General features: G+C 36.9%; 1 protein-coding gene across 6 annotated transcripts in view; it reads left to right on the top strand.

Annotated features, from left to right (window-relative positions):
• Positions 1–24,926, top strand: part of LARS2 (leucyl-tRNA synthetase 2, mitochondrial) — a 97,744-nt gene that overhangs the window by 48,093 nt on the left and 24,725 nt on the right. For all 6 annotated transcript variants that reach the window (XM_042043275.1, XM_042043273.1, XM_042043274.1 and 3 more), the window contains 7 exons: positions 5,795–5,902; positions 7,417–7,576; positions 10,646–10,750; positions 13,425–13,540; positions 14,447–14,730; positions 17,836–17,934; positions 20,750–20,887. In XM_042043275.1, coding sequence (XP_041899209.1) covers positions 5,795–5,902; positions 7,417–7,576; positions 10,646–10,750; positions 13,425–13,540; positions 14,447–14,730; positions 17,836–17,934; positions 20,750–20,887 — 1,010 coding nt within the window. The remainder of the gene's footprint in view (positions 1–5,794; positions 5,903–7,416; positions 7,577–10,645; positions 10,751–13,424; positions 13,541–14,446; positions 14,731–17,835; positions 17,935–20,749; positions 20,888–24,926) is intronic.

Here is a 24,926-nt window from a genome sequence, read left to right as displayed (position 1 = left end):
ACTTTGGATTTCCTAGCAGGAGGTAATGCCTCATCACTGAGGAGAACTGAAATGCTGGCTCTTTTTCATTCTTTATGTGTGATTTTTTTTGATTCCCACACTTGGAGTCTAGCTCACAGTTGTCTTCTCCCAACTGAACAGGCCTGATAAACCTCGCTTTGAAACTCTTCCTTTTGAGTCAGGCTGAGAGCTGTCTCCTGGACAGGGACCAAGAGCAGTGCTCCCTCAGCTTGCTTAGCTCTTCATTAATAAAAAATGGCACCTGTTTTGTCAGCTTGGCAAGACAGAAAATTGTTTGTGGATATCCAGATCAGGCTGGTCTTTTCACCTTTGTTTAAACACAGTATCTCATTTGATGGTACAGCAATACAAATTTAAGTTCCTCTTGGTATAAGGTTAATCAAAACAGTGACTACTCTGTACTATTAAAAATTATAACAAATGTTTTGGAGAGCTTTTACTTTTATGGAATCAATTACTCATCACAAAGATATACTTCATTATATTGGAAAGGGAATATCTTCTCTTCGCTAATTTAAGCAGGGAACAGCTCTTAAGAGCAAATCTGGAGAACAATTCTGGATTTACTTTTTGCTTTTAAGGAATCATTTATTTGCCTCAGTTCTGTGTAATCACATCAGAGGTGTTTGTTGACCATAAATTGTAGGATAAGGAAATGGGAAAACTGCTGACAGTTCAGACATTTATGAGAAAGAATTTTAAGTATACATGGTATCTGTGTAATTGCTCCTCTTTAATGTATGTTTTCAGTATTCTTCACATGTGGGAAATAAAAGTCAAGAGTGACCTAAAAAAGTACAGACAGAAACTATTGAAGGAGAAAAAAAATAGTAAAACAAGAAGATATTAAATACCAGCAGAAGCCGTACCACATAGTCATAGTTGGAACTGTGCAATAGAGTGCAAAATAAAACAGTGAGCAGCCTAGCTTTAATTTCTTGTACTTTAATATATGTAAGTATAATAAGTTGTATTAAATAATTTCATGTAATCTTTAGTTTACGGTTGGTTGCTCTTTTGGGAGTTTGATCAAATAAAGTGAAGGATTTCATTTTAATCCAAACAGAGCTTGGATATTTATTTGACTCTTGCTCAGAAGCAAAGCTTTTAAATTTTATTGTAATTTAGTAGAATGCAATTTTATTTTACTAATTAATTGAATTCTTCTGAAATGCAACCTTTTTCTGGCTTTTTTATTTTAGTCTTGTTGTTATCTCGCAGATGTGTCAAACATCATTAAAGTGTCTTCATTAAAAAAAGAGTACATTTGACTTTATAGCTTATATTTAGATTTTTCACTTTATTTCATTTACTATTATAGAGGAGTTAAATTACTCTCACTAAGTATGAAATTAGTAGCAGGTATTGATTTACTAAAAATTTTAGTTGATGAAGTAAGAGACTGAATTTTCTAGGGACTCAGCAGAATCCTTCTTTGAACTACAAGCAGAGGGACTTCTGGAGTTGAGATGCTCTTGGGAAATTGTAAAGCACTTATGTTCTTGGATTTTCTGGATCTTTTTTGCCTAACTGAAGTTCTGTTTCTGTCATAATCTTCAGCAGACTAAACAGCTAGAAATGTGAGACCAGTTTTCCACATACAGTGTGTTACTTCTAGTTTCAGGCTTGGTCATCATTGTCTGTGATGAATTTTCAGCAAACTCATCTTGATTTTGTTACTCTCTGATCATCTGAGGTAGTTGATTTTCATCTTCTGTCTGTGCCAGAATTTTCTGCATGTTCTGAAAGAGTAAAGAAATCCTGTGAAACATTGGTTTATCCTCAATCTCCAACTTCTTCAGGTGTAAGAGCCTTTAAGTCATTCTCATCTCTAAACACAACTTCGATTTCTTTGGCTTTTTCCTGAGTCCATCTGTCTTTAGATCTGAAAGACTGCCAAAATGTATTTATGCTATTCCTTGACTTGTGTTTAATTAAGATGGGAGTAATTTCTCATGTAATTAGATGTTTGCATTTGAAGTTTTCTTGTCTCTTCTCAAGTAATGAAAAATGAAAGCAGAAAGTCTCTGCTACCTAATGTTTCCAAATTTCTCACTATTAAGTCATCATCAGAAATTTGAAAATTGAGTTTATTTGATAATCTTATCACTCTTTGCTTACTGGATTGTAATGCTGCTGTTGTTTTTCGTCCCCTGCAGACTCCAACATGGTTTTACTTTTGTTTATTTGCCTGAGTGCTGGGAGTGTTCTTGCTGATTGTCTTCTCTGTGTTAACAAATCTAGTTAGCAAATTTGTGGCAGGAATAACTAGGAGTTATATATACACATTTTTAAGGATCAGAATTTTTGTTTAAGGAAATGTATCAGTAATTGCTGAATAATAGAATGTTAAGGAGTTGGAATGCAGTTTAAAGATCATCTAGTCCCAACCCCTCTTGCCATGGGCAGGGACACCTTCCACTAGACCAGGTTGCTCAAGGCCCCCATCCAACCAGGCCTTGAACACTGCCAAGATTGGCAAATTGAAAAAAAAAAAAAAATTGGAGCAGAATTCATGGGACTACGTTATTGATTCAGAATATTTTCTACTGAATATGGCCATGGTTTTTAAGAAAGAATATGGAAGTAAAATTCAATTGAATGAATATCTACCTTTCCAAATACTAGCTTAAAGTACTCAGGAATTTCTATGCTAGCACTGGTCAGGAGTTTCATATACCCAAACAGTCTACATGTAATTTTTTTTATTAGTAATAGTTTTAACATAAATTTGTAGGCTTATATTTTGCAGGGTGTAGTACAATTGCATTTGAAAATTAAAAGTTTTTTTAAAGGATTTTCCTTAATCTATTTTTTAAAAGCTCCTAGTTTACATGGATGGATTGTGAATGTACAAGTGCATTTCTGTGTGTAAGAATTAATGTTTCTCTACTTCCCTTCTAGTGAGTATCCTAGGTTATCATTCAGAAACACTTACTAACATGCTAGTGGTGTGCATACTCTATATTATTTGCTTCTGTAACACCAAGTAAATTGTTTGTGGTTTGCATGGTCATTTTCTGCTTCACCTGCTTTTCAAAGTCTTGACAAGAAACCAAAGGAGTGTGTTGAGTACAAAAAACCTGAGAATCATAATTCCATTTTGAAAATTTTTGAAGTTTTTTTGTTTGCTTGGGTAAACACTAAACTGTTTATGTGTAAATTAAGTTATAAAGGATTTGTGTTTGCAAACTCTGCTAGGCTGCATCATCATGCAGATTAAGCTTAGTTATCTTCATTCAGATGAAGTAAAGTTGGCTCTTCTTGTATTTAGTTGCATGAAGTAATTGCATTATCAAGAGAAGAACTGGGCTAAGACAAACTTTAGCCTGTAGCTTCTAATAAGACCAATGAATTAGAGCAAAATCATGATCATGCTGGTATTGACAACCTTGGTGTATGAATACTGTAATGAAAAAACATCCAGGAAGCTTTGCTGGGAAGCAGTTACAGGCTGTACAGTTTCAGTAGAACACATGCACATTTAGCTGCTTCTGCCAGCAAAATATAATGTTGATTAGAATGGATACCTAATGTGAACAGCCAGTTCTGCGGGTACTGACACAATTTCATTCTTTCTAAAATGCATAAAGGTCTTACAAAGAATATGTCTGGTTATTGTGTGTATGTATCTCTCTATAGATCTCCAATTATTCATTATTCTTTCGTAGTTATATAAGTACATGGATTGATCATGGTAAATAAAGCTTAGTTGTCTCTGCAACAGTACAATTAATGAGAATACTCAGAACTTTGAATTCTCTGTGATATAGTATGCTTGCAATTGTCAGTTAAAACTGATTGAAGATATAGTATGATAAAAACCCCTCCAAAAATCTAACATTTTCTTTATAAATCATCAATAAATTGGTTTGATTCTTAAAGATGTAGAAAGCAATAATAATCCCAAGTGGTGGTGTAATATTACGAGTTATGAAGGACATGCCTTTTGTTGTATTTTGAATGACAGATATACAACAGAGCAGTAACTAAACAGTAAACAGTAACTTCTTTGCGTCTCACTTTGAAATTATTTAAGAATATTATTAAAACAGAACTTGAAACACATTCTTTAGAAGAATTAATTGTACAGTCATTAATTATCCAACTACCTACTGTTTAGTTTGAGCAGCACGTAATAGCTACTGTCCATCCTTGCAGGTTGTTAGCAATTACTGAGATAATAAAGAGCTTGCACATTTGATGTTGGGAGTCAGAGCTGAAGGAGAAATTATTCAACATGTTGCCTTATTCTTAGATTTTAACTGTAATTGTTCAGCATATTCACCATCTGTCCAAGTGACTCATGCCTCTGGCTGTACTTCTGCCAAAGTAAAGATTTTGGACAGTCACAGTATTCATAACGAAAATGGGAAGTGTTACAAAGTGAAAAATGAGATGAACTTTAAGTTATCTGTTTGTCTTCTCCTTTACATTGTTATAGATGCCATTTATTAAAATCATGCTATTCACATTGTTTAGATGAATACTAGTTGACTTGGAATAGACTATGATGCTTCCATTCCACACATCAGAAAGCACATAAATATATAGATTTCTCTCTCGTTGAGTGCAAATACACATAGAAGTTACAAGTTGGCTGTTGGACATTATGGCTAGTGAAGGAGGCAACACTTAATTTCTTCATTGCTGCATAAAATAGAGACATCAAGGTTGGAAAAAACCTTTGAGATCCTCAAGTCCAGCCATTAAGCCAGCGCTGCCAAGTCCATCAGTAAACCCTGTTCCTAAGCACCACATCTATGGGTCTTCTAAATACCTCCAGAAATGATGACTCAAGCACTTCCCTGGACAGCCTGTTGCAATGTTTGACAACCCTTTCCATGGTGAAATTTTTCCTAGTATCCTCCACTGGTGCAACTTGAGACCATTTCCTCTGGTCCTGTCATTTGTTACCTGAGGGAAAAGACTGACTCCCACTTCACTACAGCCTCCTTTCAGGCAGTTGTAGAGAGTGATAAGGTCCCCCCTGAGCCTCCTTTTTTCCAGCCTAAACATCCACAGCTGAATCAGCCACTCCTCATAAGACTTGCTCTAGACCCTTGACCCCTCTAGACCCAGCTTCATTGCTGGTGCTTATAATAATTATATTACTATAATATTGTGTATATATATTTGTTGAGTTTAATATGAACCTTTGTTATTATGATTAGTGTTGTTTTTGCAGGATGATACAATCTAAGGATCCCAATCAATTTTACAGCTTGTTGTGCTTGGTAAAATATCAATATGAAATATGAAAAAATAGATAGCTAGAAACTGTTATGCTGTTTTAAGTCAGAGCTTGAAAATTTTAGGACATGTTAACGCCTTTTGTCTGACTGCCATCTCTAGGCTGTTGTCTAAAACAACTAATCCAAATGTAGGCTTCATATCTGCAAGCACATCTCTTACGTCTTGTTCAGTGCAATAGGTCACCTACACTTCCCAGAAGTTACAACCACTGGGAATATTTTCTCTGTTTGTTTTCATCCAAGTTTTTTGTTCCTGTATCTTAAGGTCTAGTCCACTCAAAGGAAGGGTCATGTTTAATAACAGCAGGGTCTCTGTTGGCAGTGATATACCTCTGGCTTGTACCATGTTAGTTCTATTCTCAGAGAGATTAATTTGAGACAGCAGCAGTATAAAAACACCTCTTCCAGTGTTTTTACCAGCACCTTACCATTTTGCTGTTAGTTATAATTAAACCCATAGTATTAATTTGTATGCTTACAAAAGCTGAATGTCCCAATTCTTTCTTTTATTGCTTAAGGCCATGTTTGATGCTTTATCTGATCTCCCTGAGTGGTATGGTATTAAAGAAATGCAAGCGAATTGGATAGGTGACTGCACTGGGTGCTCTCTTGACTTCTTGCTAAAGGTAAGTCAGAAATTAGAATTGCTGCTCTCTTGGTTGGGCTCACTGCAACCCCTGAAATGTGTGATGGGAATGTATTTTCAGATCTTAAAAGCTTGAAGCCTCCTAAAAAAGATTATTATTATATTCATGTGCAGACAAGCACAGATTCCTGAAGAACACCACTTGTGGGTTGAAGAGATCCTCGCTGCTATCCTCCTTAGGAAAGGGTTTGTGTGTTCAAATGGATGCAAATTGGCTGTGTATATTTATGCCAAAATACATGCCAGCTAATAAGCTCCCCTAAAAGCCAGGACATTTGTGCCAAATGCATTATCAAGTAGCACTGCACATGTCAGCTGGGATCTGGTTGGGCTTTTGCTTTTCTCTGCATGGCACCTTCTCTGTCAGACCCAGGCTGACCTCAGGCAAGCTGCTTTGCTTACATTTGTCTGTTATTTCATTTACTATATACCCTAATTAAAATAATGGAAACGACACCATTAGGTAGTAATGAAGCTACAGAGAAGTCTAGATAGAAAGAAGAGGAAGGAAAGGGAAACCTGAAAAAAATTATCATTATCTACAGAAGAACTTCAGATTTTCCCTTTTTTGTCAAGAGATGAACAAGGCTCCATGAATACGGTAGTGACAGAAGAGGTTTTCAGAGACCCTGATTGAATTTCAGCCCTTGTACTTCAAAGCTTTATTGTGCTTATTATTACTATGGTCTAACATTCTAAAAGTGGCTTCTTATTTTAAAATACTGAATGTTTGGAAACTTCAAATTGAGACAAATTAAACCTTCTAAATACCTCTGATTTGCACCCTGCTAAAAGATGCATTTTTGTATTAAAGTTGTTTTTACCAATTGTTTCTGAAAATTTATATTAATACTTATTACAGAAAAATCTCCTTCTAAGACCCCCATATACTCCACAGTTAGTTGATCTAAGATATAAACCTTGTTGATAGTTCCAGGTGGTAATTCTTAAAAAGTCTTTGACATTTACTATTTACATTTTATGTCCAGTTCTTTGTTGTGGCATGTTCTTCTATTGTTTTATTTCTGTACATAAGTTGGAGCATTCACTTCATCAGAGAAGTATGGTGTAAAGTTGTATTGTAGCTTAGAAAATCCTAAATTCTCTTTAGTTTCAGAGGTAACATCTCATTCCAGTTTCTTGGAAGCAAGGCATGTATATTAAAAGTGAATAGAAGGATTCCGGGTTGCTTAGCCAGGGATTGAATCTATCTCAGTAGCACAGTGCAATATTACATATGGGATTAGAATTATATTATTATAGATATATTTGGATAAACTAAGACAAGACTGTAAAGCAACTTTCTCAAGGCTTTGAAAGTAAGTTTTGTGAAGGTTTGATTCTGGAAAATTTCTGTAGTGGGAATGTGTCCAGCTTTGATATTTGGAACCGTGTATTTCTGTAGGGTGATGTAGACTCATTAACTGTAGAAAAAGGAAGGGAAATCTATAACCACTGCACTTCCAGTGGGAATTTTTTTCTGCTCTTTTTCAGGTTAATGGCAAAGTAACGGAAGAGAAGCTAGCAGCTTACACCTATACACCTGAAGCCATTTATGGAGCTTCCCATTTATATATCTTACCAACTCACAGACTGCTGTATGGAAATAGCAGTCTCAAGGAAGTCTTTCAGAGGGAGTTCATCCCAGGGAAAGGTGGTATTTTTCTCATACTGCATTTTGTTGTAGAAGAGCAACAATTATAAAGAATGATCTTTAGAGAATGTGTATCAAGCTGAGCAGGAGCTGTTCCTATTGACAGTGAGCAGGCCTTTTTTTCTTGCTATGTGTCACACAGTGTCACATCAGCCTGTCCTGGCTTCAGATCTTCAGAGGTGGCAAGAGCAGCTATGCTAGAATTCTTCTTTTTATAATAGTTGTAACACTTCATAGTATATAAAAGCAACGGAACAGATTCTTGTTTCCTCATGTACCAGAAATGAATAGTCCAAATTTGACTGTGTCAGCCCATTGGAAAATCTCACATCTATATGGTAATTTGTCATTAGCACAAAGACAGCAGAACTAATTCTTGCACCAGTGATGATTTCTTCCTGTCATAAGGAATCTAAAGATCACTAATACATAGCAAAGTGGATCACTGATAGATAGTAAAATAATACTCTGCTATGCAGATCCTTAGTTAATATGAGACTCTAGTGGAGTAAATTCAGAGTATCCTTATGGCAGTTCATGGCTTGCACAGTCAACTGATAATTCTTTAATTGTTGTTGACTGCTTTCCTAGAGGCTCCTACCACCACTTCTGCCTGTATTTAGCATCCATAGTCTAGTATTTTTTTGTTGTTTGGAAAACCTGAAAATGACAAGAGTAAATATAAAATTTTTTGTTTCTGCTTCAGGCTGGTGTTCAATATTTTCTTTTTGCCTTACTGGTAAAGATGAGGCTTCATTGTCTGTATAACATCTGATGTCAACAGCATCTTATGGGAAATTGTGTTGGTTGTACAGAACCTGCTTTTTTGAGTGCTTCATTTCTACCTTTAAAAAGTTTGCTTGCTAGTAGAAAAAAAAATGGAGCCTGACTGTGTTGAGTACATAGAGCCCTTGTCTAAGAGGTGAGCAAAGCTTGGAGAATTTTGGAGAACAAATTTGCAGTTCTTGCAGCTAAACCGAATCAAAGCACTAACTGCACAAACACATCCATGCACATGCCTTTACCTTCGTTGGATCTTGTGCTTTAAGCCAAACCACGCAAGTGCAAAATTTGCTTTTAATAAGGACAATGGTATATTTTTATATTGTTTTTAAAGTGGAAACCAAGAAGCTTAAAGCTTTCAGTTGAGTTAAATTAAGAAACTCTCAGTTGAAATAACAACAGCCAAAAGTTCTCAAAAAAGAGGCACAATTCCAGAATCAAACTCTGCTATTGTGTACTCCTGCTACTTGTGGATATACTTACAGACATCCTTCAGTTGAAAATAGCTGAGATTGGGGTTTTACATATGAACACCAATGATGGCATTTAAATAAAAAGAAATTTTGGATGGTGTTGTTTTCACATTAACCAAGACTTTTTTAAAAAATTCCTCAGGAACACTGAAATTTTAATTTAATTAAGTGTAATTGTTTTCTTTTCAATGGACGTTGTCTTGTAATGCTCTTATTTCACTGTGTTCTCATTTAAATAATTAGAAAGATATATTTTGGTGTGTTCTAGGAGAGAAAAAAAGCTGTCATATGGCATAATAACTGAAAGTTCTAAAACCTTTAGTCTTGAAGTACAGGTCTGTATTTTAGGCTATTATTATTTAAATAGATGGAACAACCAGTTGTCAAACATCCAATTTTTTTTGCCTGCAAAAATGTATGTTAGTTTAGAATCTGGTAAGTCTAATAGTTTTGACAGCAGGAGGTGTCTGAGATAAAGATTTGATCGTTACGTTGTTCATTATCTCATTATAATACTCTGCATACATTGTCTTACATTTGTACCTGTACCATCAGCTCTTTCCAGTTATGATGATAACAATGTGAGCAAATGAGCGCAGGGAAGAGCACCTTCAGAAGCTGGAGTTATTATTTTGGATTCTGGAATAAAATGAAAATTATTGCTGGGTGGAAGAGAGAAGTTATTTTTAAAAGCAGTGTCCTACCCACTCAGCTTCCTGCTTATGACGCTTTTTAGTTAGTTGCTTTTAAAGAATGAAATTATCCCTTTTGTACTTTTTTTAAACAGAGGAAAGCTGTGCACAGTGGTGTGAATGTGGAAATTTTCTTTATCATATCACTATCTCAGACATCTGAAATTTGGAAAAGTAGTAAACAGAAATAAATAAATGTATCATTTGTGTTAAGAAGCATGATGAGATATGAGAACAGCCCTGGTCTCAAAACTGCTGTTACTTTACTACGAGCAGGTTTTATGCATTGCAATACAAGACTTCATAGCCTCAGCTTAGCTCTGAAGAAAGGTGAAAGGAAGATCTTAGCAGCTCATATTTTAATGATTGTAATTATCATCAACTTAAAGGCACTGAAAAAGTTAGAAATAGGTCCAAATTGAAATCTGGGGTTTGAATCCTCAAAATTTGGAATATTCAGGTTTGGTTTTCTTCTTGCTGAGCCACCCAATCTGCACATTGTAAATCAATTTCAGTTTATTAGTTCTCACCCTTAATTCTCTCCTCTCCTATCTCCCCTTTCTTGTGGACATTGGGTTCCTCATCTGTAATATGAATATGAATATCCTGTTTGGAAATCAATAGGCTACTTAGGTGGTTTTTAACACAGGTTAAAAAAAAAAAAATTCACATGCTTTGTAGTTCTTCTTTAAGAAACTAAATCATAAGGATATATGTTCCCATGCAGTTTCATCTGATTTTTTGGTGGGATTTTGTAGCATTGTATGCTAGTACATAAATCAGGGCTTACTCAAGCCAATTCATACAACTTGCAGCAGGCTGTATTTTGATCAAAGATTCAATTTTTTTCTTATAATCCAAATCTTACTCTGCTTTTATTCAGGTGCTTGTTACAAGTAAGTTTTCTAATCATGAAAATTTATCAGTCTGACTTCCCGAGCATTTTAGTACATCTGAGTTTTTAGAAATGTGAATAGGTTTTTCATTTTCTTTCTTTTTTAAAGAAAATTGTTATTTAAAATTCATGTAAGTTTAAGATAAACGGCTTTGTAATGGTAAGCGATGTTCTTAGTGTATCTTCTGTTATATTTTACTTACCATATTGTTACATTTGTTTTCAGACTCACTTACTTCAGTGACAGCTGTGAATTTGCTTACCAATCAGGAGATTCCTGTAGTCATCTCAGCAAAAACCAATTTTGCTAATTTTCTTGATGCTAAAATAGGTACGTGACATTATATATGTAAGTGGAATAGTATGGTTTTCAGTTGCTGTGTTAGAGCACAAGATACTGTTGTAAATATTTGAACACAGAGGCTCTCTCCTGGACTTTGGAATTCTGTTCTTCAATATGGAAGAAGGAAGGGAAAAGTAGTTATGTGGAGTCTGTCTGGGGGAAGAGATTCACAGGATGATAATTTTAAATGGAAATATAAAATTAGTGCATTTAATGAGCTAAATTTGAGAATCTGCATATCTTAAGAAAATTGGTTACCTAAGACGTGTGTTTGGCTGTCTCTCAGCATCCTTAATCAAAACAGAACTGTACCATTTTTTGACAAACAACTCTAACTTTTGGCTTTTTTTGTGTCTTACGTTTACGTGAATTATGTACATCCTTCTATAGAAATGCTTCAGATGGTAAATGTACAAAAATTCCAACTTTGACTTTTATCTAGTAGTATTTGTGTTGAGGCCAATAAAATAGTTCAGGATAGGTAATAATTGTTTTCAGGTTGTCTTGGACAGTTAGATCCTTTATCTCTCATGTAGCATTCCCATAATTTCAGGCACCTGATTTAGAGTTGAGGATCCATAGATGGAGGAGGAGGGTGTCGTTAGAGGATGCTGAATCGCCTGCAGTGAGCTTCTGTTCTCAAAGTTGTCTTATGAAGCTGCCTGTCTGACTCCTTTCCTGGGTAGGGAACCTAGTCCCCCAAACTGGGCAGCTAAGTACATACTCTTAGATAATATGATTGTCCTAGTAAGTCAAAGTTGAAATTGTACTAAGTTTTAAAAACCATCTGTTTTCATCTGCACCCACCAAGCTTTTTGTTTACTCTTGTGCTTTGCCGTGATCTCAGCTACATTGAGAAGGCAATGTTCTATGCCAGTCCTCATGGGAAATAGTTATTTCTTCTTCCCTTTTTGCAGTACATTCCTTACCCCTTAACTCCTGATGTTGCCTCCCTGTTGCTGATACTTCTTTCCTGTCCTGGGGCTGCTGCTTTCACTGCTGCCAATATTGGCTATTCTTGCACAACTGGACTGCATTAAACCAGCTGACTCTGCAAAAATGTCTTGGATGGCCCTCACAGGGCTAATGGAAATTATGCACTTGGGCTGTTTACCTCGCTTATAACGTGCCTGCATCTTGCACTTTAGATTTCAATCTGCTTTTGAGAAAGTCTTTCCTCATATAGGAGAAGCCAAATAATTGAGATACCTAATCTTATGTTTCCTTAAAATCTTCTAGTTTGCTGGCACATACCTTGGCCTTATGTCTGTTGGAAACAGCCCAGCTCTTCATGGGAAGCTGTGGGTGCCAGCTGTTGAGCTTTGCCAGTGTACATTAATAGCATCATCTTTTCAAAAGGAGGCAGACCAAAAAGTGGGACCCGCTTTTTTCCATTTGTAGAGCATATTGTGAAGTCACCTGTTGCAGGCTGCAGGGTTCTCTGACAAATTAAGATACAAACATTGTTCTCTAAGAGAGCCTTGAAATGGCAGGAGTGTACATCTGCTGGAAAGATAAAATAGCAATTTTGTGTTTTTCTAGTTAAGGAGTTGTTTGTCACAGGGGAGTTTTGTTTCATTTTCTTTAGTCATCTGCTTCCAGATTTCCACATATTGGCAGAGTTAATGTATAGCAGGCATTTCACTGCCTGAACTGAGATGATTGTTAAGCTGGTTTTGAGTGAAGTAGTTCCTTAATAATTCTAATGTGCTCGGCAAATATTTTGAGAGCTTTTTTGTGTAGTTTTCACCAACTTAATGCTGATGTTGTCTGGTTGGAATAAGTTTCTTTGCCTTTTAAAGATGACAGTAATTGTGCAAGATTGTTCAAATTATTAATTAAATTGTCATTGAAGGGGAAAAGTATGCAGAAAGATCTATCTCTGTGGAAAAAATAAATCTGTTGGTATCTTAATATTATTTCAGAATACATGTGATAATAAATAAAGCTAATAAATTTCTTAACTCACTGTGAAAGGTAACCCTCCAGAGTAGAATTAAAATGCATGACTGCCCCAAATAATAAAATGCAGAGGAAAAGATAGCATTGGGGGCCTTAAATAGTGTGACTTCTGTAATTCATCTGAATAGTTGTAGGAAGTGTTCTCACTAGTTATAGTCTGAATAGCAAACTGATGTTATTTGAATTGTTTCCCTGAGTTTATAAACAAATCATGTCTTTCGTAGTAAGTTAAAGGGATAGTAATGTTTGAGACTGTTGGTTTGTTGTACATTTGAATAAATGATGAAATCAGAGATAAAATTAATATTGAAACAGGAGGACTCTGCTCTCCATTTAGTCTTTGATTATCATATTAGCAAATAGAATTAAAATTTGTATCATTTAAATATATTACATTTAGATAATATGGCTACATTGAAAATTCTATAATTCTATCCAAAGTTTATGGCTTTATTTTTAGTTTTTTCAGAACCATCAAATTTTCAAACTTTTCTGAAAGAATGACAGAACATTGATGAACATTTGAATTACAGAGGAACTGAGAAATGTATTTGTAATAATTGTTCTTGGAATTTCACTGCTTAAAGGATACAAAAACATTTTTACTGTTCTTAAATCCTTTTCTTTAACTCCTTTGGGAAAGCAGAAGTCATTATAAAGAGAGTGTCATAGAAATGAAATGGTTTTTCATCCCTTCTAGGAATTCCTAGTACTAGTGCAGAAGATGCTGCAGTAGCTAAGAATCTGGGTATTTCTTTAACTGAAGTCATTGAGACATTGCCAGATGGTTTGGAGAAGGTCATTAATTCTGCAGAGGTGGGTATACAAGTATGGAGTTCTTTCCAATTTGTAATAACTAGGCAGACTAAACCTGTTTTCTCAAGAATGCCAAATACTTTGTATGATTAAAGTGATTTTTTTTTTTTAATCAAGCCAAGCTTATGCTACCAAATTTCTGCGAGTAATTTAATGCTGAAATGTGTTGGCTCTGCTGTAGCAATAAAAATTTTTTTTTCCTTTTGTACATGAGACGAAGGTTGTACTTTCCTCTGTATTTTTCTCAGTTGTATAATGGAAACTGAATAATTTGAAGTGTGTTATAAGTTGATTCTTATTTCATAGTCTCAATAGTGAACATACTAGTCCTTCTTCCACAAATTCTTTGGAATGTGGTTTCAGCCCTTGTAGTAACATATATGCCTCAAGTGACATAGAAATCTTATCTTTAAATATAGCTCTTGAAAATATGTGTTTTAGTAGCAGGCACATTATGTCCCAGGTAGGGTCTAAATGGTTATGGTGAAAGCAAGAACAGAAAATGCTCAAGTGTGCATAGGAGAAGGAAAGCTGCTTTAACATTTGCATTTCCTCAGTCTCTACCTTATGTTCATGATAGAATTCTGAAAGTTTTGGCATACAGCAACTGTTAAAGATATCAGCAGTAAATGCAAATATCTGCCAATAAAGACTGAAGGGGACTACAAGACTCTCAGCCTTGCTCTATTCAGACCATCAAGAGCATTATCCTTTAAGCAAGAAGGTTCAAATGAGCAGCCAGTGTGTGAATTGTCTCTTGGATAGCAGGACGTTATCCAGTGGGAAGAAGGAAATTGTTATTTCATTTGATTCTCAGAAAACTGATTTTGTTTGTTCTTGCACTTTCACTGGCAGCAAGTATAATTTTTTCTTTTTTCTTCTGGTTTTTTTTTTTTTCCCAATCAGATCACTGGCATGACTCGGCAGGAGGCTTTAAAAGCTATTACTCAGCAGGCCAAAAATAAAAGAATAGGTGGAGACCTAACGAGTGACAAACTGAGAGACTGGTTGATATCTCGGCAGCGGTACTGGGGAACGCCCATTCCAATCATTCACTGCCAGACATGCGGCACTGTTCCCGTGCCTTATGAAGACTTACCTGTGGTGTTGCCCAATGTAACCACGTTCACAGGAAAGGGAGCCTCACCTCTGGAAAGTGCCCCAGAATGGGTGAACTGTTCTTGTCCGAGGTAAGCCAGTGCTGTATTTACTGCAGCCTGGGAGAGATTACTTTGCACCTGCCTGTTTCTTGTGCTCTTTCCCAAAGTGTTGGCAATTGACTGCTCTGAGACAGGATACTACTCCAGAATGATTAGTTTGACCCAGCACAGGGATTTTTTCCTTATACACTCTATAAAACACCCTTTTTTTGCCACACTCAATGCCCACTGCTATTTTTTCATAAACAAGCTGAAACAAAATTCATTGGTTTTAAGTTTGAGAAAAGAAAAAAAGGAAAAACAGAATGATCTTCTCCCTGTATCCCATTTCTTAATAGTGTTTCTCACTTCATTTATTAGTTATTTTAATTATCTTTCATCACCAGTGTTCATACAAAGCTTATAATGATTACTGAATTAGTCCTCCTGTTAAGGAAACTAACACTGTGTTCATTTTCTTGCAAGAGTCCAACAACAAAGTGTTCCCTCGGCTATATAAATCTTTATCATGAAGAATTACATTCACTGTATATTACAGATAGCATGTAATTCAGATTTGATAGTAAATGCATCTTGTCATTCCTGTAATCCTTATTGTGTGTAGTCCATCTGTTTAAGAAATAAAAAGTCTAAATTATGTAGTAAGAGATTGTGTAATCTTGAGGACTGCTTAGATGCTCTGTACACTGAAGTTTGCGTATAGGTTCTGTGGGAGGAACCCATGTAGAACATGAGGTATCCCAGAGAAGTTTTTCATCAGCATTGCTGCTCCTAGCAGACTGACCAAATGGGAAGTGTGTTATCAGGCTGCCAGGCAGGGAAATCAGACATATAAATGGCAATAGGGCTCTCATTGCTAATGCAGCAGATTCATAATGTCTAAGTTTATTTTAATACTAGGAGTTCCATGTTTCTCTGGAAACATGTATTTTGAACTTTGTTGATAACATGTAATTTTTTGTAAAACAGGTCTTTACTCCAAGTTTCTGCATAGAAAATTTCTTCTCAGATATGCCTATTGAAATTGCACATAGCAGTGTATTTTAAAGTGTGACCTTTGCAGTGAAGCCTTACTGAATAAGATGCACAGGTTTAGTAAAACCCTTAGAAATGCCTTGGTCTACAATTCCTAATTTCAATTGAAAAATTTTCCTGTTGTGACTGACAATCACTGTGTGCACTCTTGGCTTCCCCCATAACCTTAGTTAAAAATTACTTACTTGTTTACCAGGCAATAATATACTTTTGGTGTATAGCAAATCCTTATGGTTTCTGGATAGTTATTGTGGCTGCCCTGCATAGAAAGTAGTCAAAGGCATTTACTTAGTCAGAAATAAGGTCATTCAGGATTCGTTTCTTAGCCTAAAATGTGGTAGCTTGCTGAAATTAACTTTTTTTTTTAATTCTCATCTTTATTTGTTTTCCTAATTCTCACCTATTTGACAGCTATCATCAGTATTGCTCATCCACGTCTGCTACAGTTACAAATCTTTTGAGCTATTACTTTTGTGTGCATAGTCATCCTTGCTTTTCCTTCCTCTGAGAAGCTACCTCATCCTTTCCTTTAGTTCTTCTCTCCAGTAATAGGGTTTTTTATTAGTTCCATTTAATGTCTAGAATTAATAAGAAAAGCCAGATGGAAAGATAAAAAAGTCTGAGTATTTGAGTGACAATAATGTTAACAATCATAAATGGGAGGAGATGCCCAAGTTATTCTTTTTTATACAAGTCCAGGTAATTGTGTTAGTCGTCTGAAGATTGTCTAATGAGATTACAGTATTGTGCCTGTAATCACAATATTGATATAAATTGTATAAACTCTGAAAGATGCCCATGCTGTCTCTGTGTTAGTGAGCCATGTCTATTTAGAGCACAGAGGCATGAAGCAGATGTAATTATGGTTCAATGATTGTAAAGTGTTCTTGCTTTTGACAGAAAAGCCATTCTTTTACATTGGCCAAGTCTTTGCTTATATGTACAATTTAATAAAATGGTTATTCTACGCTAAAAAGCAGTTAGAAGTAAAACTCCTTTATTACATTCTTTTCGTTGGAAATAAAACTTGGATGTAGAGGAGGACCAGGCACAGAGACAGAATAAAGGAAAATGTTAGGTGGTGATGCTCTTGTAAACTTTCCTTGGCAAGCCAAGCGGAAGTATCAGGCAGACAAGCAGATACATGTTGCATCTCACTCATCAAGCCTGATCAGAGACTAAATATAGAATATGAAATAGCCAGTCCTCATTTATTATGTATACTTATTATACATATACATACATTTAAACTTACATACAATTATAAACTGCATACATTTGTTACATATAATCAATGGCATTTATGTACAAGAGTGTCACAGATTGCAAAGTTTCGTTGACATTAGAATAATCCCATTGTTTTAATAGTAAGAGTTATAAGAGGGATCATTTAAAACAAATGGAAGTTTATTAAGTGTGATTATTGGCTCCTACAAACAATGAATATTCAAGGAGAAATTAACAGAAAGTAACCTGAGCTTCTAAAATCTATTTTGAAACTGTTCCTTAGGGCTGCCAATATAATTACAAGCAAAAATCAATTTGCTGTCACCACAAGTTAAAATTGTGCTACAAGGTCTAGAAGAGATATGATCTCAGTGAAAGCTGAAATTAAACTAAGTTAATTTTTTCTAGAGATAATAAATGGAATCTGCAAAGATCATTTTGTACAGACAATCAATGAGAGGCAACCACCTGACCTTTCTGCTAAATCTGCTGGTACCTAATGAGTGTGATATATATTCAGGACCCATTAACTTTATGGCAAAGTACGCTTGTCTGTGCTTTGTATCTTTTAAAATGACAATTCCAAAAAATTCCAGGATTGAGAGGGCTGTCCTGTGCAGTGCCATCTTCTTCTGTTGCTGGATGTGATGGCTCTTCAGGCTTCTTTTTGGCTTGCTTTTGCTATGTTTTGGGAGGGAGAGGGAAGAACTCTGCCCTTTTACTGTTGTTGGACTTTTTCTGAACATGTTACTCTTCAGACTGTTCAGTTTTCAATCTGAATGTCTTTGTGGCCACTCTGTCCATGTTTGTTTGGAGCTTTTTCCAAGCTTGTAACTTACCTAAAAAAAGCTTTTCTCCTTCTCTCTTGCTCAGGTGCAAGGCAGCAGCACGGCGAGAAGTCGATACCATGGATACATTTGTTGATTCCGCATGGTACTACCTGAGGTACACTGACCCTCACAACACAGACAGGTGAGGGCTGCAGGCACAGGGCCTTGGGGGAAAACCTGCTACGCAGAACAGAAGGGCACACTCTGGTGCTTCCAGTTTCTAGCTGCCCTTGCAGTCTACTGGCAGTGTAAACCCCTGCACTGCCCTCATTATGTGCCCTCTGGGCCTGTGCACAGCACAGGATAAATGTTGTGGTTTAACCCCAGCTGGCATCTAAGTACCACACAGCTGCTCGCTCGCTCCCCACACACACCCTGTGGGCTGTGGAGGATAATCAGGAGGAGAAAAAAGGAAGTAAAAGTCATGGGTTGGATAAGAACAGTTTAATAATTGAAACAAAGTAAAATATTGTGATAATTATAGTGAAAAGGAGAGAGAGAGAGAGAGAAAACTCAAGGACAACAAGTGATGCACAATATAATTGCTCACCATCTGCTGACCAATGCCAGCCCATCCCTTAGCAGTGATTGGCATCTCCCAGCCAACTCTCCCAGTTTATGTACTGGGCATGACAGTCTATGGTATGGAATATCCCTTTGGCCAGTTTGGGTCAGCCTTCCTGGCTGTGCTTCCTCCCAGATTCTTTGTGCACGTGCTCTCTGGCAGAGCATGACAGCCCAAGAAGTCCTTGACTTAGGGTAAGCACTGCTTGGCAACAACCAAAACATCTGTGTGTTATCAACACTATTCTCATACTGAATTCAAAGCACAGCACTGTACCAGTTATTCAGAAGAAGTTATTTGCAGCCAAAACCAGGACAATATATGGAGCTGGTCTAAAAATGTGGTATTTGATTGCTCCTGTGTCAGGAGATCTAGAAGAGCAGGATGTGTAAACACAACTGTGTAAGCACAGGAACAAGGAGCAGAAATTTGCATGAAAGGGAATTATGGGGCAGGGCACGGAGAAAATGTTCAGCTGAGTTGAAGACAGTCCTTAGTCGGGGCTGCCATCAGGAATGACAGCCTGCAATTTACCTGAGACTGGTAAATTGCATGGAGTGTACCCTCCCCAGCAATGCACTGAGTAGTTCGGTATGTGGACAAGCACTGATGTTCCACTGGTAAGAAAAGGAATAGTCCAGTGTAACATCCAGCTGCCGAGCATGGCACCTTCACTTCTCTCCTTTGGAATTCTGGTGACTCTTGCCATTTCCTTGTGCACAGACCTCAAGTGAAGAGGCATCACAGCAATCTCCTGCTGTGTCAGCACTTCCACTACATGCATAATTAATGAAAGGAGATTTTTCATGTGCTATGGACTAGTGTCTGCAGCATGGAGAGTGTGGGAAGACAGATGTAGTTATTTAACTGTTTTTCTGCTTCATAGTCTGACTGTAGTAGCGCTTTTTGATAGCACTGTTTTTTCCAAAGAGGAATTAGTGCAACATCCCTACTATGTAGTCTGAGGAAGACAGGCAGAGTTGCATTTCAAAACATTGATACCACATGATGGGCTGTTTGGGCATATATTTGTTTATTTATTGTGCAGAGCAGTGTCTGGGAACATACTACATCTACTCCGTGATTTAATATTGCTGGGCCGATTTTTTTTTTGTATTTGCAGGACTAGTTTGGTTAAACTAGGGAAAAATCTTCTGTGAACACTTTTATTTCATGTCAGTTTTAATATTTTCTAGTGATAGCATGAATATATTATTACTGTTACTGAGTTAGGCAGATTGCTTCCCCTCCATGACAGTTTGAAGTATTTTTTGTGTGTGGGCAAGGGGGACTTTTCCAGAAGTTGAAGAAGAAATAGTCAGATGTAACATGCAACTGTCAAAGTAACAGCTTCAGGTAGCTTCATCTGTTTTATACTGAAATGAAGACATTTATATGGACTTCTGCACTAAATTGCTGCCTGCATTTGATTTCTTTAGTTAATTCTTTTAACTAAGCTATGCATATGTAAACCCTTCATTTCCATAAACCATATTTCACTGGTCTACAGTTCAGGAGAATTACTCTGTTGATTCTGGAACCCTATGAACAAGTTAGGTTTGATTTGTTCCGCCAAAGACATGAATCCCAGATCCATGATTAGCTTCTGGGCTCATCTGCGAGGAAAAAAGTGTCGCTATAACAATAATTACAGATGGAATAATCAGACAGACTGACAAAGCAGGTAGATTTCCTAGAGCCAGGGCTCGAAGCATACATTGGAGAAGAACTTCTGTACAAATGGTGTTTTGCAGGCCCACTACAGGAGACATGGAAATATGTAATGAAGCAGTAAGCAATGCTGGGAAACCATTCAGGTGACCTCCAACGACATAGTAAATATGCTGTAAATGACAAATTTACTGTCACTTCATCGAGCATCCTTCAGTTGGAGTGCTATGACCCATCTCATTCTACAGAGGGTTCTGCAGCCTTCAACTGCATCATTGCCCCCTAATGGCAACAATGCAAACTGCCAGTTGAAAAAATCAACTGGTTTTGAGTGGTCATGTTTTTTGTCTTTCACTCTAATCTATTTGTATATAAAGCTTGATAAATACTAAAAAATTTAAAGCTGGCCACTGGGTATTTAAAAAAAAATCATTTAAAAAGCAATCAAACGTTTTCATTGCTTTCTCAGGTAATTGCTTGCCTGGAATATAGGAAAATAATCTTTTTGTGGATCTGCATCTCAGTAGAAATTAAATTTTTGTCTGTAATAAGCATTTCACTTCTTAAAAAATTAAAAAGATCTGATAGCAAAATGAAAGTTTTATTACACACATATTACTTTCAGTAAACAGTGTTGTCCAGTCAAGGATGATGAGCTACTTTGGTAGCGCTGATCTTTCTTTTCAACATTGTATTTTTTTCTGTAATTGTGTTTTTTCAGGCCCTTTAATAGTGACTTAGCAGACTACTGGATGCCTGTGGATTTGTACATCGGAGGAAAGGAGCATGCAGTTATGCACTTATTCTATGCAAGGTTCTTCAGCCATTTTTGCCATGATCTAAAGATGACAAAACACAAGTAAGCCTTATATATTTCTATTAAAAGCTTTCATATTTCATTTGACTTGCAAGAGTATTAGTGGACACTGTTGTGATGATGGAACATTACAGGGAATAATCCTGAATTTCCCTGCTTTGTCAGTGCTTGGCTTCTCACAGTGAGTTGCACTTCCTGTATGTGTTCATACAAAAGTTTTTATTGCATGAGTGTTAACTGGCTCAGATCAAGTGATAAAATGCTGCTGTAGATTTCCAGCCTGCAAAAGCATGCACAAACTAGTAACTGAAGGCATTCTGTGTAGTGCTATTATTTCAAATTAGGTAACTTCCTGCCAGTAATAGCATTAATTTCAGTGGAACCATGCATATGTAAAAAACTAAGCACTCCTATAAGTCACCGTATTATTGGAGCTGAGCAGTACAAAAAAGTCTTGATAGGCAACACCAGTATATTTATCTGATGTGAATTTATTTTTTATTTAATGAATTTTATATATTTACTTTTAATTACTCTTGTTGATGATGCTGCTATAGCCTATTTCACTGTGTTCTGTTTTGGTTAGAGGTAAGTTTGATGGAAGAAGGTGAGTCATCTGCTGTTCTGCTCTTTGTCCTCTCAGATAGGTTCTAAGTCTAACATCCCCATTTCTAGTGAAATTCTGCTCTTTTTTACCCTAAAATGCCATCCTCAGCTTGGAGGGTACTAGTGGCAGAACAATGAAACACTGGTCCGTGCTCTGTCCTGTTCTCCCATCAGCAGAGATGACTGGATAGAAAGAGATTGGATGTAGCACTCTGTGCCATGGTTTAGCTGAGGTGATGTTAGGGCATGGCTTGGACTCGGTGATGTTTAAGGTCTCTTCCAACCTGGTGATTCTATGATCTGTGAATAGACTGAATCAAAATGAGTGGCCCCATGAGAAGAACAGCTTAGTAATTTCTCTGCTCACAACTCCTATAAGTTCATTCTTTACAAGTATCCCTCCCAAAAACTTGATGTAAAAGAGGAGCCTAAATATATACGTCACTGAATTGACTTGAGTGCTGTAGTTTTGCTACAAAACTAGAATTTAAGTAGCTGTGAGCCAGAAAAAGATGGACTATTTACTGCAGCTAGCAGAATATTTCCCTGAGTTATTTCCTAATTTTGATGAAAATAGGCAATGTGTTTTCATAACTCGTTCTTGGCTGCGCAGTAGTTTGCAGCAAAAGCTGTGTTTGAAATACTGGATGTAGATGATTTGTGTACCTATGTTTCACTGTTGTCTGCAGCTTGTATAGCTGCAGTAGGAAGGCTGTTTCTTCTCTCTTGGAGTGGGCCTTTCAAAGTAGACCCTTTCTCTCAGAGGTCCTATCCCTTCAAGCAGAGAATTTCAAAGCTTTCCCTTGCAAACAATTTTAGGTTTATTAATTCTACAAAAGATTTTACAATCCTAATCCATCAGCCACCTAGTGGAGCTGTAACACACAGCAGCAAAATGTTCTTTTGCTAGTCAAATTCTTCAACCTTCCAAAATGTCATTAACTCCAGTGCCTGAGGTATTGTCAGTATAAAGTGAGATCACAGGGCATGGGAGATTTTCTTGGAAAGTAAGTGGTTCACTTCAGTATGCAAGAAAAAAAGGCATGGAAAGAGGCCAGCTGGACTGAAGAGGGACCTCCTGTGTGACCTTAAGAAGACCAAAAGAAGTGCAAGGGAAGTGGAAGTAAGGATGGGCTACCCCTGGAGGAGTATAGAAGCATTTACTGGATAGGCAGTATGGATAATGGAAAGGTCATAGCTCAGCAGGTATTGAAACTGGTGAAGAATGTGAAGGTGGTAAGAAGAGCTTCTGGGCATACATTGAAAGGAACACCAAGGAAGACATCGGCCTGATGCAAAATCCAACAAAGAGCCTAAGAAGAAAGGAAGTATTTGCCTTGGCCTTTGCTGGCAAGGTCTGTGCTTAGTATGAAAGTTTGAAGGCAAGAGATACTACCCACTGTAGAGCAGAATTGAGTTAGGGTTCACTCAAGTAAACCAGACACATAAAAGTTCCAGGCATGAAAGATAAGGTGACTGGGAATAGCCACCATGGATTTACCAAGAGAAAATTATGCCCTACTTAATCTGCTTTCCTTCTATGGTGAGGTAATTCCATCTGTGGATGAGGAGAGAGCTGTGCATATCTTTTACCATGACTTCAACAGAACAGCTGGGGCTGTGCCATCTATGTGGGGAGGGTTACAACTTAAGACAAGGGTTATGGGGTCCTGATGAACACCATGTTAGAGGTGGGTCAGCAGCTGGCATGACAGTATACTCCACTAGCAAAACCATGTCCAGCTTTGGTTATCTCTGCTCATCATTCAGGAACAACTGGAATATTGTGTCTAGTTTTGAGCCCCTCACCCCAGTGTGAGGTACACTGTCGAACTGAAGAGGGTCTAGCAGAGGAGCACTAAGGCAGTCAGAGATTGGAGCATATGACGTACAAGAATAGGCTAAGGGAGTTGGGTGTGGTCACCATGGAGAAGAGAAGGCTAAGGAGGGAATGTAATTCCCATCTACTGCTACCTAAAGGAGGTTTATAGAGAAGATAGAACCAGACTCTTCTCACAGATGTACGGAGAAAGGAAAGGAGTAACAGTCACGGATTGCAGCAAGGTTCAGCTGGACAGAAGGAAAATAGTTTTGGCAGGGAAGGTGAGGAGACTGGAACCATTTGACTTCAGACATTGTGGCATCTCCGTCATCACATATTTTCAAAACTCAGCTGGACAGGGCCTTGAACTACTTGAAGTTAGGTCTGATATGAGAAAAGAGTTGCACCAAATGACTTCCAAAGATCCCTTCCAACCTGCATTATTCTAAGGATTCTGTGATTCTGTAGCTGCATTACTTTGGAATGTGTTTTGTTCGCACTCTGGTGTGACAGAGCAGTAGCACAAAAGCTGTGTAGTGTAGCCTGGTCTAAATATGGTAAATTGCAGAAAAAAACTTGTAATTTCAATGAAAAAAAAACCCTTAAGAAACACTATGTCTAGTGAAAATGGCAGAAGAAAATCGAAATTGCTTTCTGTAGAAGCAGTTTGCAAGACTGTGGAGAATTCCTTTGGCACCATATACAATCTCAAGAACTGTTGCACATGTGAAGATCTGTTACAGCATTGCCCCAAGGGCTGGGTGTGCTCAGACTGCAAGATGACTGTAACAAATTCATCATCATGCACAAAATTGTTCACTTGCTTTAGCTCTATGCAAGGTAAAGCACTAGGTGCTTTGAAGCCATGAAGTCAAGTTAGGATTTTGGTTTGATATGGAAATCATAACTCCTTTATAAATATTACCATGCATTTTAAATGTTTTAATGTTAATCAGAAGCCACTTTTGCTCAGTCTTCTGTTAGGACTGCTCAAGGGCTGGTCTGAAAGATCTGAAAAGTGTGATTAGAAATAAGAGACTTATTGTTAGGAAGCTCGAAGTCATGATGTTGAAGCCCACATCTGGGGGAAAACACTAAAAGGTTAAAAAACGCTGCCCTCTTGTGCATTTTCAATCTTTCTCTAGTACCTTAGGTCTTTTTCACTGATTAAATTAATAAAATTGTTTTATCTCAGTTAATGAGACCTGCCACCATTTAAAGTGTCATCTAGCATCCTTAAAAATTTTTATAATTCCCCTACTTACCTGTAGTAGCTCTTGATATGTTTTCTTTACGGAAATTTTCATTGTTTGGCTCCTATCCTCTGACTTTCAAATCCATTGAAATATTTCTGGGTAGTCTTTAATTCTGTACTAATGGCTATTAATATAATAATGTGGTTGAAAACAGAAGTTAAAATTTCTGTAGTTTAGATTTTCAAAGCAAGCTCTTCAAATATGGTATAATGATTATTATAGAAATATTATAGGCAACTGGTATGAGACAGGCATTTGCAGACACACATACTTTGATAGAAAATGCAGTGTTTGTAGGCAGTTAAAATTGTGAAGGTGTCAATATTGCTTAAATATCCCCTAAAGATGAGTGTCCTGGGTTGCAGTGTATTCTATTACCATCCTCAGGAGCCGTTGA

Source organism: Corvus kubaryi, unplaced genomic scaffold (genome assembly GCF_017639235.1).
Source record: "Corvus kubaryi isolate FWS band 111438036 unplaced genomic scaffold, C.kubaryi_AGA036_p1.0 37398, whole genome shotgun sequence".
Taxonomy (NCBI): domain Eukaryota; kingdom Metazoa; phylum Chordata; class Aves; order Passeriformes; family Corvidae; genus Corvus; species Corvus kubaryi.
The sequence above is the reverse complement of the archived record's forward strand: the minus strand, read 5'-3'. Positions and strand labels throughout refer to the sequence as shown.